The following is a 16,442-nucleotide window of genomic DNA, read 5'->3' as shown; positions in this document are numbered from 1 at the left end:
CTATGACGTAGTTGACTGCAAGCTGTGCAGTGTAGTGACAATACCAGAAAATATACCTCATGTAAACCAATGGAGGAAATTTAAGTAGAAAACAATTGTATAACTGAGTGCTTTGCATTTGTACAGCATCTATAGCTAAGGATTTCAAAGTGATTTTCAAATTTTGAGTCTCACAACCCCTCCCCGCGCCTCAGTTTACTTGGGTAAATTGAGGCACAGAGAGGTTAAGTTATTTGCCCAAGTTCATTGGGTGAGTCAGGATTATAACCCAGAAGTCTTGACTCAATGTCCCTTGCCCTAACAACTAGAGAACACTCCTCTATCGGTAGCAAAATTATTATTTAAGCACATCAGTGTTGGTCACCGATATCATGTAAATTCCCTGTGAAGAAAGGGGGAGGGAGGAACCAACATGCAAACTTCAGCTTCCACATTTTTAACTTTCAAAACTATTTTCTACTGAATACAAAGTTGATCCACCAAGATCACAGCGTGACAAGGACTATACGGTTACTTAAGTTGTTCCAGGCAATTTTCTGTCCTTCGCTCGCCACTTCATTATTTCCTCCCCCCATTCCCAAGCCTGAATTCATTTGCATTTTTTTTCTTTACAACCTGGTCTGAGATGGAAAAGAATGAATGAGCTTTGGCTCCTTTTCTGTGAATGGAGAAAGTTTAAGTTTGCACCAATCTGTATTTTCTTTTAAAGTCTGGAAAATATTATTAAACATCAGATCAAATATGGTGAAAATCAAGACTGCCAGGTACATGCAATATTATCGTAGCCATGTTGGCCCCGGGATCTGAGAAAGACAAAGGTGGGTGAGGTAATATCTTTTATTGGACCAACTTCTGCTGGTGAAAGAGAGAAGCTTTCCAGCTCCACAGAGCGCTTCTTCAGGTCTGGGAAAGGTAATCAGAGTGTCACAGCTAAATACAAGGTGGAGCCAATTATCAAGTATAAGGAGTTAACACGTTGCAAGAAACCGTTCAAAACGAAGCAGGCAATTAGCACCTCTGCGGTCATAGGGCAAAGGAGAGCTGGTGGGTTACAGATTGTTGTAATGAGACAAATCCAGTGTCTCTGTTCAGTCCATGATTTTTGGTGTCTAGCAGAGTTATGAATTTCAGCTCGTAGGCTCACCTTTTGAAGGTGTTGTGCAGGGTTCTCTTAAGGACGAGGCCTGAGAGGTCAGCTATGGAGTGACTGTTCAGCCCCAGGTGATAGGGTGTTTTTGTCTTACTACTTTTCTGTGTGAGTTCATTCGAGACTGTAGTAATCATCTAGTTTGCTGGGGCATTCAATGCACTGGATGAGGTTCCCCACAGGTTGTAATAGGCATGTGTAGGACCAATGGATCTTGAAAGGTGTGCTGTGGGGGGTATATTTGGGACACTTCAAGTTTCATCAGACCTATTTGACCCCAGGTGGAGAAGACAAACAATGTCTCTTAAAAGACGTCTCCAAGCATTGTCAGGCTTGCCAAAGAACCTTAGTGAAGCACAGACATGAGCTGGATATTTGTAAAGGAAAAGGGGGAAATTTGCCTTGTTGACTGGCTTTTCCCCCAATCTCCACATAGCTCACAGATGCTCTTCCTAAGAGCTTGACCCGGTTCTGATTTCACTTACAAGTGCCGTTAATCCTGAATTACTCCATTAACTTCAATGGCTTTAGTATGAATTTACAACGGTAACAGCTAGGCCGATGTCTTTGACTGAACCTTCAGCTATATGGACTCACAAAATTAGCTCAACTAGCAGTCCAGAATCTTTTTAATGGTAGTAATTTCCCACCCACTTCTGTTCTCCAAGGGATCAGGTATAAGCACTCCAAAAGTGGGATCTTTTACTGATCCATTTCAAAACTAAGCCAGGAATCTCGCAAGATACCCGACACTGATACTTCTGTTTCTGGTTCAACTGGAAATGCCACAGAGCAGCTTCCCTTAGTATTCTGTTAGCCAAAACCCTGGAAGACCAGAGGCATACGGAAATGAAAAACAGAGAAGTTAAATGAATGTTTCCAGACCTCAAATATGGTTTTTTTCCAACATTAAGATGAACTCACATGTCATCTTTTACTTTATACAAACCCTTTCATCCAGCCCTAATTAGACCAGACCAAATTCTGAGATCCACTCAACCCCAAAATTTGAGGGAATTCAGATCCAAACTTTATGGCTCAGGTCTAATTTTAACCCTAATTACTACCCACACATTATGAGCTATATGAATAGCTAATTTCTCACTAAAATGCATGCGGTATCTCATGAACTCCAGCAGATGATTGCAACAGTGTCTCCTAAGGATTTTAAGGTTTCCTATTATAAGATCATCTATTATAAATAGGCTTTAGCTCTTTCTTGCATTTGCCTCCCATTTTCTAAAGGCTATAGCAACATCATACTGCCTAGAGATGGGCCTGGATCTAGGTCACACTGCATTCTGAGAGATGTTTTGAGCGAAACGTCACAGCTCCTCTCTATATCCATCAGGGAACTAAAATCACAGATCCAAATATCTCCAAATTTTAGAGAATTCCAAATCTGAACATGAGCTTTGTGGCTTGCTCCTGTCTTTATGCCTACTAATATTTGGGCAGAGACCTCTAGACTCCACTGAAATACGCTGGGTTAAGAGTTCTGGAGGAACAAAATGGGAAGATGATCAATTGAGAGCATCTTTCTTCTCTTCAAAAACGATTAAAAGTCTAGAAAACATGACCTATGAGGGAAGATTGAAAAAACTGGGTTTGTTTAGTCTGGAGAAGAGAAGACTGAGAGGGGCATGACAACAGTTTTCAAGTACATAAAAGGTTGTTACAAGGAAGAGGTCCTTAACCACTGAGGATAGGACAAGAGGCAATGGGCTTAAATTGCAGCAAAGGTGGCTTAGGTTGGAGATTAGGAAAAACTTCCTACGTGTCAGGGTGGTTAAGCACTGAAATAAATTGCCCAGGGAGGTTGTGGAATCTCCATCATTGGAGATTTTTAAGAGCAGGTTAGACAAACACCTGTAAGGGATGGTCTAGATAATACTTTGTCCTGCCATGAGTGCAGGAGACTGGACGAGATGACCTCTCGAGGTCCCTTCCAATCCTATTATTCTACGATTCTTCAGTGGGGATAACTGGCATGCACCGTATGACAATCTGATCGATAGTACTCCTATACTCCACACACACTGTTCTTGCTATTGTTTGTTACTTATGACATCAGCCTTCTCATCCCTAGGATCACTACAGAAGCATATAAATGGAGAAAATCTAATCAAATTGTTCTGGAGGTCCCTGTCCTCCCAGTATAAATGAGATCTAGCTAGACAGCCCTGCAGCTTTTATAGCTGCTAAAATTGCAGTCACAGACTAGAGGCGGCCAAAAAACATCTCTAACCTGCACAGAGCTGCGCTTGGTCTTGTCAACCTCCTTGATAAAGCACTTTTTGTGCTAGGCCCTTCCTGCCCAAATAAAGCATCTGACCTTGCTCACATCCAGTCACTGGATCGTCCAGTTGAATGAACGTTCAGGAAAGTGCCGTGTTTGCTTGTTTGCAGCGAGGGATGCTACAGTCTGTGGCTGCAGCGATCCTCTCAGAAAGGGAGGTGCTGGAATGTCACCTCTGTGCTAGAACGCGGCTGGCTGCGAGCACACCAGCCTGTTTTATAAAATGGCCTACGCAGATGCCATCAGCGCCGTTTACATCACTGAGTGTCTCAGCATTTGGGGTGGGTCAGGCTCTATTTAAAAACCTAACACTGCTGTTATGTACACCTCATAGGCACTGAGTCTAGTGCTTCAGCCTGCTTGGGCAGCACAGACTCTGAGTTCAGAAGTAATTTCAGGTTACTTCCTCCCCAAGCCCAGAGAACCAAGACACCATTAAGATGATGCTCTTGGGCTCCGCGGGGAGGTGATGGTATTTTGCAACCTTGTAGCCTCCCGTTGCTTAATTGTACAACGTGGAAGGACCTGGAAATGGCCTTTTAATGAAGAATGAAAGCTGGAACTTCCTGAAGGACAAATGTTGCAATCACAGCTCCCCAAAGACAGTCAGCAGGGCAAAGGATGTAGAAAGGTTGGGGTGGGGCATCTGACAATGGGTCACTGGGCTTTTTTGCCTCTAGGGCTGTGTTTACACTGCCATTAAAAACCCAAGGCTGGCCCGTGCCAGCTGACCTGGGCTCACCGGGCCAGAGCTAAGGGGCTGTTTAACTGCAGTGTAGACGTTCAGACTTGGGCTGGAGCCAGGACCCTGCAAGGTGGGAGGATCCCAGAGCTTGGGCTGCAGCCCCAGCCTGAACATTTACACTGGAATTCAACAGCCCTAGGAGCCTGAACCGTGGGTGTCTAATTGCAGTGTATATATGCCCCAATTGGCTAATTCAAAGCTGAACAAGGATGGTAGTGACTGAAAGTAGTAACCACTGGATGGCTCTCGGGCGGCTTTACATGAAACAAACTAGTGGGTTTCACTAGGGAACACATGTTCACAGAACAAAAAAGCCCTCTGGCTAGAATGTTCAAAAGCCCCTACAGTGATCAAGGAGCACAAGTCCTATTGACTTTCAATGGGGCTTTTGATAAAGTCATTTAGGTGCTTTTGAAAATCTCAACCACCATCACATTCAGTCCCTTAGGGTCTGTCTTCACTGCAGTTATTAACTAAGGGCGTGGCTACACTTGCGAGTTAGAGGGCATTAAAGCAGCCTCAGGTGCCCTAGCTCACGATGCGTCCACACTGGCAAGGCACGTAGAGCGCCCGGAAGCCACAGCTGGAGCGCTCCTGGTATTCCATCTCCACGAGAGGCGTAACGCTTGCTATGCCCCGGCTGGAGCGCTGCGGCGCTGGTATGTACGCCCCGGTCTGTTAATGCGCTCTGATCGGCCTCCAGATGTGTCCCACAATGCCTGTTCTAGCCACTCTGGTCATCACTTTGAACTCTACTGCCCTGCCCTCAGGTGACCAACCATCAGACCCGCCCTTTAAATTCTCTGGGAATTTTGAAAATCCCCTTCTTGTTTGCTCAGCAAGGCGTGGAGCGCTCTCAGCAAATCTTTCCAGGTGACCATGCTCCACGTGCCAGGCGATCCCCAGTATGGAGCAATGGCGAGGTGCTGGACCTCATCGGTGTTTGAGGGGAGGAAGCTGCCCAGTCCCAGCTGCACTCCAGCCATAGGAATTATGATACCTTTGGGCACATATCAAGGGACATGCTGGAAAAGGGCCAAGACCAGGACGCATGGCAGCGCAGGGTTAAAGTGAAGGAGCTGCAGAATGCCTACCACAGAGCCCGCGAGGCAAACAGCCGCTCCGGTGCTGCCCCCGCGACCTGCCATTTCTACGAAGAGCTGCACGCAATACTTGGGGGCAACCCCACCTCCACTCCGAAGACCATCACGGACACTTCAGAGCCCAGTTCAACAAGGCAGGAGGACGAGGATGAGAGTGGGAGCAAGGGTCCTGAGGAGGAAGACATCCCGGCATCCTTAGATGCATGCAGCCAGGAGCTGTTCTCAAGCCAGGAAGAAGGCAGCCAGTCGCAGCGGCCGGTGCTTGGGGAAGGACAAACACCAGAGGAGTTGCCCGTTAAGTGGCTTTTATTTTGGGAAGGAAGTTATTCGGTGCAGGCTCTTGGGGCGAGGAGGGTCAGGGCTGCATGCATGGCTAGATGCAGAATAGGGCGTTGATGTGCTCTCTCACACTGCAGTAATTGGCCTCAGTGATCTCTTCAAAGGTCTCAGCCAGAACTTGGCCAATAAGCTTGCTTAGGTTCCTTGGGAGAGCCACTGTGCTCCTTGTCCCAGTCAGGCTAACGTGTCCACGCCACTGTGCCATGAGGGGCAGGGGGACCATTGCTGCACATAAGCAAGCTGCATATGGGCCAGGGCAGAAGCCGCATTGTAGTAGAAGACCCTCCTTTGCTTCCCAGGTCACCCTCAGCAGCGAGATATCTTCCAGGACGAACTCCTGTGGAAAATGTGGGGACAGTGTTCAGTAAAGGGGCCCCCTGCAGCTGTTGGCTCTCCCCAAGACACAGAAACCCAGAAGACAGTACGGTTGTGAAACAATCAGTCCCCCTGGCCCCTGTGCTTACTCACCATTTTGGGGCTCCTGTGGGTTGTGTGTGCTCACTCTGGGAGGGGCAAATTCTGCTATTGTGTAGACTGTGCTGCTTGTCTTTAAGTACGGGTGAATCATTGCTCTGTCTGGTGTGAACAATGCTGCCTCTGTTAAGTGTTGCATTTTACCTTTACAGATGCAACTTTGAGATCTCAGCCGTCTGTGTTATCACCAGCCGAAAGACACCAAAGAATTAGGAAGAGGCCACGTAGAAGACGACATGGTGCACGAAGTAATGAACATGGTGCAGCAGTCCCTTAATGAAAATGAAAAAGGGCAGGAGTGGCGAGAGAGTGAAAGGAGGGTCCGCCAGCAGAATGCGGCTCGCCAGCACCAAAGCAAGGAGCGGCTGCTAAGCATCATGGAGTGCCAAGCGGACTCGATCCAGGCGCTTGTAGCCATGCAGGCAGAGCACTTCTGCGCCTGCCCCCTCTTGCAGCCCTTGTCCCAAAACTCTTTGCCTTGTGCCCCCATGTCACCTCCAACCCACTTTCCCCCACATCCAGTTTCTTATCGCCACCAGCTGCCTCCAACACCTGTAGCTTCACCACCCAGCCCTGAAAACTACGACCCTTACCCACTGCACTCAACCCCCATCACTATGCATTTTAGCTAGCCTGAAGTGCAGCACTCATTGCACAACACTCCAGACAGGAGGCAGAGTATGAGAACAGGATATATGCAAATCTGTGATTGGGTCATCTTAATTATCACTTCAAAAGTTTTTTTTCTCCTGCTGATGATAGCTCATCTCAATTGATTAGACTCTTCCTGTTGGTATGCATACTTCCACCTTTTCATGTTCTCTGTATGTATAAATATCTCCTGTCTGTGTGTTCCAGTCTATGCATCCGTGTGTTCCAGTCTATGCATCCGAAGAAGTGAGCTGTAGCTTACGAAAGCTCATGCTGAAATAAATTTGTTAGTCTCTAAGGTGCCACAAGTACTCCTGTTCTTTCTGCGGATACAGACTAACACGGCTGCTACTCTGAAACCTGTGATTGAACCGTTCCCTACCCCACCCCCTGCCCTTTCTGTTTCCCAAGCAGTTGTGTTTCTTTTCAATAAATGAATTTTCTTTTAAATAAATGGATTTTTTGGCTTTGAAAACATTCTTTATTATTGCATTAAGTAAGATACCTTAGCCCAGGAAAGCAACAGGCACTGCAAGCCAGTGTAGCAAACAGAGTCCTACTAACACTGGAACCACCGCTCTTTACTCCCGTGCAGGACACCAAACATTACTGGTGGCTTTCAGCCTCAAATTGCTCCCTCAAGGCATACCTAATCCTTGCAGCCGTGTGCTGGGCCTCTCTAATAGCCCTGCTCTCTGGCTGTGCAAATTCAGCCTCCAGGTGTTGAACCTCCGAGTTCCATGCCTGAGTGAATCTTTCACCCTTCCCTTCACAAATGTTATGGAGGGTACAGCACGCAGATATAACTGCGGGGATGTTGTCATCAGCCAGGTCCAGCTTCCCATACAGAGAGCGCCAGCGGCCCTTTAAATGACCAAAAGCACATTCCAGTCATTCTGCACCAACTCAGCCTGTTGTTGAACCGCTCCTTGCTGCTGTCAAGCCTCCCTGTGTAGGGTTTCATGAGCCACGGCATTAAAGGGTAAGCAGGGTCTCCAAGGATCACAATGAGCATTTCAACTTCCCCTGCAGTGATCTTCTGGTCTGGGAAGAAAGTCCTGGCCTGCAGCTTCCTGAACAGGCCAGTGTTCCAAAAGAAGCGTGCGTCATGCACCTTTCCGGGCCAGCCTGCGTTAATCCACGGTTATCCACAAGCACCTGGAGAACCATAGAGAAATGCCTCTTGCGATTAACGTACTCAGAGGGTAGGTGGCCCGGTGCCAGAATTGGAATGTGTGTCCCATCTATCACCCCTCCGCAGTTAGGGAAACCCATTTGTGCAAAGCCAGTCACAATGTCATGCACGTTACCCAGAGTCACGGTTCTTCTGAGCAGGATGCGATTAATGGCCCTGCAAACTTGCATCAACACAATTCCAACGGTCGACTTTCCCACTCCAAACTGGTTAACGACCGATCAGTAGCTGTCTGGAGTTGCCAGCTTCAAGACTGCAATAGCCACCTGCTTCTCCAGCTCTCAATCTCGTGTCCTTGCGCCGCAGGGTGGGGGCGAGCTCCACACTCAGTCCCATAAAAGTGGCTTTTGTCATTCGAAAGTTCTTCAGCCACTGCTCATCATCCCAGGCTTGCAGGACGATGTGATCCCACCGCTCAGTGCTTGTTTCCCGAGCCCAAAAGTGGCGTTCCACGGTGGTGAGCATGTCCATGAAAAATGCCACAAGCAATCTCGTGTCATATGTGTTATGCGAGTCGACGTCGTCAGACTCCTCACTGTCAGTTTGTAGCTTAAGGAGTAACTTCAACTGCCGAATGTGATGTGCTGGCGAGACTCATCAGCATACTCCTCAGCACTTCAGGCTCCATTCCCACAGACCAAAAGGGAAGACAGAGCGTGCAGTCCAAAAAATGTTGAAAGATGGCACCAAATGTGGAGGAAGAACAGGGATTGCTGGGATGCGAAATGATGCATCACAGGGTGTTGGGACAGGACCCAGAATGCCCCGCACCCCCCACCCCCTTCCCACAAGCCACAGCGTCAGAATGGGAAGAGGTGCTCTATGGGATAGCTGCCCATAATGCACCGCTCCCAATGCCGCTGCAAGTGCCGCAAATGTGGCCACGCCAGTGCGCTTGCAGCTGTCAGCGTGGACAGACTGCAGCGCTTTCCCTACTGCGCTCTCCGAAGGCGGGTTTAACTCACAGCGCTCTACATCTGCAAGTGTAGCCATGCCCTCAGGTGAAACTGTGGGAAGGCAGTGGTGGATGAACAGCACTTGAGTGGTTTAGTTTGCGTCCTCACTGCAAAGAGGGGGGTGGGGGGTTACCAGCCTGAGAGAAAACCTCATTCAGGCTTTAGCCTATCGCCCCAGCCGGGCCAGGTAGCCTGGCTGACAGCACTAAACCTGGGTGAGAGTCTGATGTGTAAACGATGGGGTGGAAGGTTAGGAGCAACACTTGAGTAAGACCCCAAGTTAACTCCACAGTAAAGACCTATGCCAAGGGGTCATTCTCAGGAAAGAGACCAAAGACTGAGTAAACCGTAGCGAATGAATTACCCTGTTGCTGCGAGAGGTGATTTCCGCCAGGCACAGATGGAGAAGCTCGACACTGATAGGGAGCTCCACACAGGGTTAGGTGTGTGTAAAAGATAAAAACCACATCCTGTACCATCAGCAAGCTCTGTTTTATTTTTCTTACTCACAACCGCTTCATCTGCGGAATAACCCAGCCGTACATCAAGTAATAATGTCCAGGAACCAAATATCACTGAGGCATTTGGCCCTGTGCATCTTGTGAAAATGAAGAACACCCCTTCCAAAAGCCCTGTTCCATTGCGATTATCCCCTGGCTGGTTTTAAGCCCGGAACCGAGGGGCTCTGTAGGCACGGCTCACTGCACTAGAAAAGCTTTAGCAAAGCTCCCCTCACAGGATTGATTTGCACCTTTCCAACCCCCTATTCGGCTGCTCCTCCCAATAAAAAGCAGAGATTTATTCTTAAGGGTGGTCAAAGCAATTGTGTGTCTCTAAAGTCCAGAAAAACACACCGCACCCCAGGAGCCTCCTAGTTCAAGGATTTGCCTTCTCAGCCAGGTTCTGGCCTCGTATCAATGTACTGCTGAACTACTGATTGCTGAAGCAGCTCCCTCGACATGCCTGGCTGACTTAACTAGCCTAATTCTAGAGGGAAGGGGAAGGGGAGATTTTGGACACTGCTTTGCCTTTTTGGAAAGGAACCTTGCCTTTCTGAAAGATCACTCTTCCTTACTCCTCCTACAAGGGAAACCTTGCCTGAACTGGAACCTGAGACAGAGAGTCATCCCCCAATGCTGATCGCTTTTGTGCAAAGCTGGCTGCAGTGCCGTTGTGCAGAAAGACCCTTACGTCTTCCAAAAAAAAGGGCACTGCAATGTCAAACCACAACTGTCTGTGCTTGTGAGAGGAGGACTCCAGTGAGAAGTCCTGGAGGATGAAGGCTTAGATCAGAATGTGTGGCGTTGTACCCAGATACAGCTGGGATACAGTTGCTCTCCCACTGGCTTACTGAAGCTGCTAGTAATGAGAGATAGGCCAGGGACAGTGGTTGAACAGTGGGAAAAGGTATGTTAGAATGCATTAACACACACAATTTAATTAACATGGATGCTTAATATGACTTAGGACAAAGTCAGGTTTAAAAATCGGTCGTGGTTAATCCTAAGTGGATCGCTAACACCAGCTAACACCTTGTGGGAAATTTTTCACAATTCAGTCTATAATATTCCCTATCAATGCCTTTCTGTAATAAGTGATCAATCAGCCCTACACAGCAATTACTAACACATCCTGGTCACAGAGCTGGGCAAAACGCAGCAGAAATTGTTAAAGGAAAGTTTCAAAAGCAACTGCAGACAATACATTACAGCGAGCGTGCTGCAAATTACCTCCAGATCTCCCTTGGTAATGGATTCTTCCTCCACTCGGAACTGCAAGTCCTCCACTTTCCTGTGAGGGTGGGGGGAGAAAAGCCAAAATCAGTAATGCCAGGATTAAAACTTTATCACTAAGTAGCTGCCACAAAAGGCCCCTGCAAAACAAAAGGATAAGAGGAGGGGGATATGGATAAATCATATACGCAAACAACTCAGCAGAATCTAAGCGCTTCCCGTGGAAGGCAGTTAATTAGCATAACTCATGCACAGCAGATACTCCTCTTTCTGCAATGTGCCGTACCACACTCCTCCAGTGAGCAGGGCTGCTGTACAGCTCCATATGGATACTGGAGATACTGGAGGAGCTGGCTTTGACTTTAATCCACTGGCACCATAGGACTGAGAAAGGTTTCTCTGCCACCTATTCACTTCGCAGGAAAGCACTGGGAAACCGCAGTGCCAAGGCTGGATATTCACAGACAATCAGGGCTTTTCCCTTCAAGGGTGACTATGGGCAGTGTTTCACGTCCCCATGTGGTGGGAATGATGAACCAGGCTGGCAGAAAAAATCTTCACAAGAGACTAATGCTGTGCTGGCATCTCTCACACATGCACACACAACTCCACTCCAAAAATAAAACCCACTAATGATACAATTGCAATTCAATCTTCTTGGTAAATTCAACCTTCTTTGTTCTTTTATTGTTTTAAAAAAATCTGATAAACTTGTGCAGTGGATGTTGCCGTGGGAACCAGATGTAAGGACTCAGTGATTCTCCGTCCTGTATAAAAATAGCTCTGTCTGTATATATCAAACTTTAAAAACAAGCTTCCTTGTCTAAACCTTTTCTAATTAGAGGAGGCATCTGCTGTTGCTTAGGCAAGAACTCAGCTGTCTCAGGTTAAACAATCTCCTGCTTCTTGTAGTGTGGAAAAGGAGCTGGGAAAGAGTGGGAGTCCTGTGCATGAAGGAACATCTTCAGACGGGGCATCTTTCAAATAAAAAGGGAGAGCGAGTCACTATCTTCCCTTTAACTACCAAACACACAGCCCAGGGAAACATCTTTATACTCCCATCTGCAAACACTTTTTGTAAATGGAGCCCTTGGATCACTTGGCCAACTAGAGCAGACCTGCTTTCTCAGCAGCACAAGTGTCATATGCTAGCACATGCACACGGAAGTTGCTGTCTGAAGGATCTGAGATTTGGGGGAAGGCACATGTGACAGGGCACAGGGACAGTACCTGGTGCTTGGTAAACAAAGGTTTAACTCCAACTCAGCCTTCCCCTCCCTTCCCACAGATGCCTTTTAAGATTATCACCTTGCAAAGCAGGGTGAGGCAGCAAATGTCTTTATGGAAGGTGGGATCCCATAACTAGAGTTATGGCACTGGGATGAACCCCAGGCTGGGAGTGTTTCTCTTTTCTTTCTGATGACAGAATAAGAAGAATACAAAAAATATGTCAAGTCTCAGGGGGCAGCCGTGTTAGTCTGTATCCACAAAAAACAACAAGGATTCTGGTGGCACCTTAAAGACTAACAGATTTATTTGGGCATAAGCTTTCGTGGGTAAAAAAACCTCACTTCTTCAGAAAGCTTATGCCTAAATAAATCTGTTTGTCTTTAAGATGACACTGGACTCTCTGTTTTTTTGCAAAAAATATGTTAACCCTGATATTTCAGAGGAAGGCTTTGCTGACTGCTCGATTTATTTAAAATGCTTCAATCCCATCACCTTAAAGCATTAGTTGGCGCATACTCAGTGCCATAAATGACTATGGTGATGGTCAGGGCACAATCCAGAAGTGATTTGTGATTCATTCTCCTTTTGGCTGTTCTCTGTCTGTGAGGCTAATCCAGCCTCACTGCCCCCAAAGGCTTCATCTTCTAATGGTTTGTCTCCAAAAACACACTGGAGAAGACAAAGATGCTGGCAACATAATACAGCATCCTGCTGTATCCCTCTGTGCTTCCAAGGGGACAGCCGGCTCAGGTCGCCCCTCCCCTTCCCGCAGTAGACGGCTCTCAAAGCCCTGCAGTATCGAGTGGCTATTAGAAGTATTGGCAGAGTCTTACCCCTTGTCTCTTGCGAAGCTTAAGGAACTAGAAGTCACATGCTGCTAATTCTCAGACACGGACAGGACCCTGCAGCACCAGAAGATTTGCCGTTTCCACCTAACTCTGCAAGGGAGCCTGTCTGTGCACTCCTTAGCACATCACCTCGGTGCAGTACCACCGACAGCCTCATCACCAGCCATCTAGAGGAAGACACCCCCGTTCCCAATACTGACCTACTGAACATAAGACATGGTCCACCCAGCACTCAACTGGATAGTCTCATTACGCTGGGGTGCACTGTTCTGTTAGGTTTACTGGGTCTCAGACAGCTCACCCTCAATTGGTCCCTCTTCCACCAAAGATACCTGGACCAAATGTCTCCTCAAATGCTTTTTTCCTTCAGGCTAATACCTCCGATGCCCATCCCCTGCCCGCGTAAGGGCTCGGGCAGCAGCAGCGCTCTAACTTCACCGGCTGGTGGGAGAGCGACACCCTTTTGTGTAGTGTTGTTAATAATCCATTTGCTGCTGTTTTCCATGGACCCGGAGTCCAGCCAGTGAACCCAGCACATGTTCTTTGAAGTGCCCAGCACAAACCATTATGAATAACATAATCTTGGGAATGTCGGCATTTCAGAGCTGATGACTGTGAGTGGCGGCTGATAGCGTGTTTTGTCCTAAGTACCACCTGTATTAAACAGCAACAAAGTGGTTCTAATCGCACTAGTCTTTCTGGACGAGAACCAGAACGATCATTCTCCTAAGTGCGAAGTATCCCATATCTTTATCTGGCCAGGAATAAATGGAGGCTGGGAATTAGGAGGAGGTTTGTACCCATCATAGGAGTGAGGTTCGGGAACAGCCTCCCAACAGGAGTAGTGCAGAAACAACCCAATCTGTTTAAAAATGGAGCTCGATACATTTATGAATGGGATTGTATGACAGGAAGACTGGACTCAATGACCCAGCAGGGCCCTTCCAGGCCGATGTTCGTAGATTACTTTCCTCTTCAGATTTCCTTTAAATTCAAAGCAGCAGTTGAGCTGATTTGGCTGAGTACACGTGACACAGGAAGAGAAATAGCACAGGTGTTTTGGATGCAACAGGGGATACAAGTAATGGTCCCATTTCAAGCCTCCTCCAAACGTTGCTAGGCAAAGGGGTTGGGAACTCTAGCCTTTCAAACACTACCTTTCTATTGTGATTAACCTTAGCATTTCAGCCACCTTATTGGATAATTCTCTTTGGACAGAAGGCCTGAAAGGGTTGATATGTTAACTACAGACAGCAGGGCACGACTGATTTCCATTGCCATCTACTTCACTCACATGGTTCATCCGTTTCCCAGGTCTCCACACCACCGACTCACTGCCCACACAAACACCAACGCCAATGCCAGCTCAAGCCCAGCGCATTTTACATGCATTGAAATCAGGGAGCCAAGCAGCTCCCGGAGTTCAGGATACGTTCTGAAAAGCACAATGTCAGAGCTAGGCATCATCATCATCTAAGGCAAGGAAAATGCACCAATGAAATACCATGGCCTGTCTCCCCATTCCCTCCAACTTACCATGTTGCTACATTACCTCTGCTATTTGTACACATTTCCTATTCCCACCCCAGTCCCCCTTTACCCCGTTACCTTTTCTCCTCTTCCAGTTGGTTCAGCAGCTCCAACTTTTCCTTCTGCACCCCATCTACCAGGGTCCGAGCTCGCTGGAGATTCGCCTCCGCCTCCGTGACATACTGTAACAAGAGGAAATCCCACCCCACCGCCAGCCAGTTACATTTGCAATACACAGCTGTTAAAAGCTTAACAGGGGACGGAACTAGATAGCTCAGGGGTTAGTAAATGATCTATGGAGGCTTTCATCTCTAGGGACCAGATTTTCCAGCGAGCTCAGCACATAGGAGTCTGCCGGGTACAGTGCCCTTTTGAAAACTTGACTCCAGCTAGCCATTCTGAGCACGTGATACCCCGCCCATAGCTCTTCTGAAAATCTGGCCCTAGGTCACCAAATTAAACAGAGCCCACGTTGGCAGTAACGAGAGCTGAGCCAACAATGTCTCAGTGGTACCTGATGACAGAACAAGGAGCAATGGTCTCAAGTTGCAGTGGGGGAGGTTTAGGTTGGATATTAGGAAACACTATTTCACTAGGAGGGTGGTGAAGCACTGGAATGGGTTACCTAGGGAGGTGGTGGAATCTCCTTCCTTAGAGGTTTTTAAGGTCAGGCTTGACAAAGCCCTGGCTGGGATGATTTAGTTGGGGTTGGTCCTGCTTTGAGCAGGGGGTTGGACTAGATGCCTCTTGAGGTCCCTTCCAACCCTAATATTCTATGATTCTCTGATTTATCTGACAGTTTTAGCTCTTTTTTCTGCTCCTTAGCTAGCTATGAAGAGACTGATTTTTATGACTCAATTTGTTACTGGCAATTGTTTGATGAACGCTTCATGCAAACAGTTTTCAAGCTCTCTGGGCTATCTGACTGGCACGTGGTTGGACAGCTATGGCACATGGTATTGTTTCTGCTTCCTGAGTGGACAATGGAAGTTTTATAAATCTGAATAGCCAGTGCCCATACTACAGTAAACACTCCCGTCCACCTGGGAATAAGAGTTTATGCACTTCCAGCACATCCAATTTAATGTGAACAAAACACCATATGCACAAATGTTTGTGAAAAAGGGGAGTGAACATGTTTAACTTTTGTGCAAATGTCCTTGCACAATTTTCCTAACTCTTCCCCCAGTACTATTAGTGACCAAACATTACTCACAGCCGGGGGCTGTTCATTAAGTTCAGTACCTGGTGGCACTGCAAGAATCCCTGGAATACAATCCCTGATTGGCAGCCTCAGCAGCGAGACCGTGGAGCGAATGGCCCAAGGAGAACGAATTCCCCTTTTACCAGCAGATGGGCTCCTGCCACTCCAGTCTTCACCTCTATTGATCAGGCATTACTGATTAGAGAGACACTTACAGGAATACTATGTGCTCCGTCTCTCTACGCTTCCCACCCTGAATGTGGAGACAGCAGAGCAGGCAGCAAGAATCAGTGACGGGAGAACCCCTGGTTGCACCACTTCGGCAGCTGTCTGGCTGCTTTGTGCGCGAAGGCAACACAAACTGGCCAGAGCTGGGACCAAGAATCTAGACACCAACGTAGGTAACGCAGTGAAACCTCCTGGAATGGACACGGTTGTATCAGCATGAAAGGCGATTACATCAATGTCTTCCACCGGCACCAAATCCAGATTCTGTCTAATGGCAAGTTGTAGGAGCTTCAGTTTCGTGGGCTGAGCTGCAGATATGCAATTGGCCTGAACAACTGCCAGCAGACGAGCTTAAAGCTAAGGGTGGAGCCCGACGCAAGGAAGATCTGAGATAGTGCAAGGGATTTTGGCCCTGCCTTTGCCACATGCTTTACCTGCTCATGCTGGGCCTTCAGGATGGCAATTTCCTTTTCCACCTCACAGATGTGGCTGGTGGCCTTGGCAACTTCCGCTCTCTCCAGATCTCGCTCTGCCAGCAGCTGCTCAATGTGCTGCTGCTTTTCCTTCAGTGCCTCCTGCAGGGCGGTCGTGCCGGAGATCTTCCGGGCATAGCGAGAGGAGGTTTCCGTCAGCTAGAAAGAAGAAGAGTTACGATATGAAGGGTCTGTCGCTGTCCTCTCCCCCCCATGCAGGCAGCGTTCAGCAGACAGACAGCGCGATTGCACACACACGGTGCCCCTTTGGAGCTAGGGTGCAACTC

General features: G+C 47.8%; 1 protein-coding gene across 4 annotated transcripts in view; it reads right to left on the bottom strand.

Annotated features, from left to right (window-relative positions):
* Nucleotides 1-16,442, bottom strand: part of CLIP2 (CAP-Gly domain containing linker protein 2) — a 124,244-nt gene that overhangs the window by 24,566 nt on the left and 83,236 nt on the right. For all 4 annotated transcript variants that reach the window (XM_044993825.1, XM_044993826.1, XR_006574377.1 and 1 more), the window contains 3 exons: nucleotides 16,117-16,314; nucleotides 14,329-14,432; nucleotides 10,640-10,700 (listed from right to left, as the gene is read on the bottom strand). In XM_044993825.1, coding sequence (XP_044849760.1) covers nucleotides 10,640-10,700; nucleotides 14,329-14,432; nucleotides 16,117-16,314 — 363 coding nt within the window. The remainder of the gene's footprint in view (nucleotides 1-10,639; nucleotides 10,701-14,328; nucleotides 14,433-16,116; nucleotides 16,315-16,442) is intronic.

The sequence above is a fragment of the Mauremys mutica genome, chromosome 19 (assembly GCF_020497125.1).
Source record: "Mauremys mutica isolate MM-2020 ecotype Southern chromosome 19, ASM2049712v1, whole genome shotgun sequence".
In the NCBI taxonomy this organism is placed as follows: domain Eukaryota; kingdom Metazoa; phylum Chordata; order Testudines; family Geoemydidae; genus Mauremys; species Mauremys mutica.
This window is presented reverse-complemented; position numbering and strand designations above follow the sequence as displayed.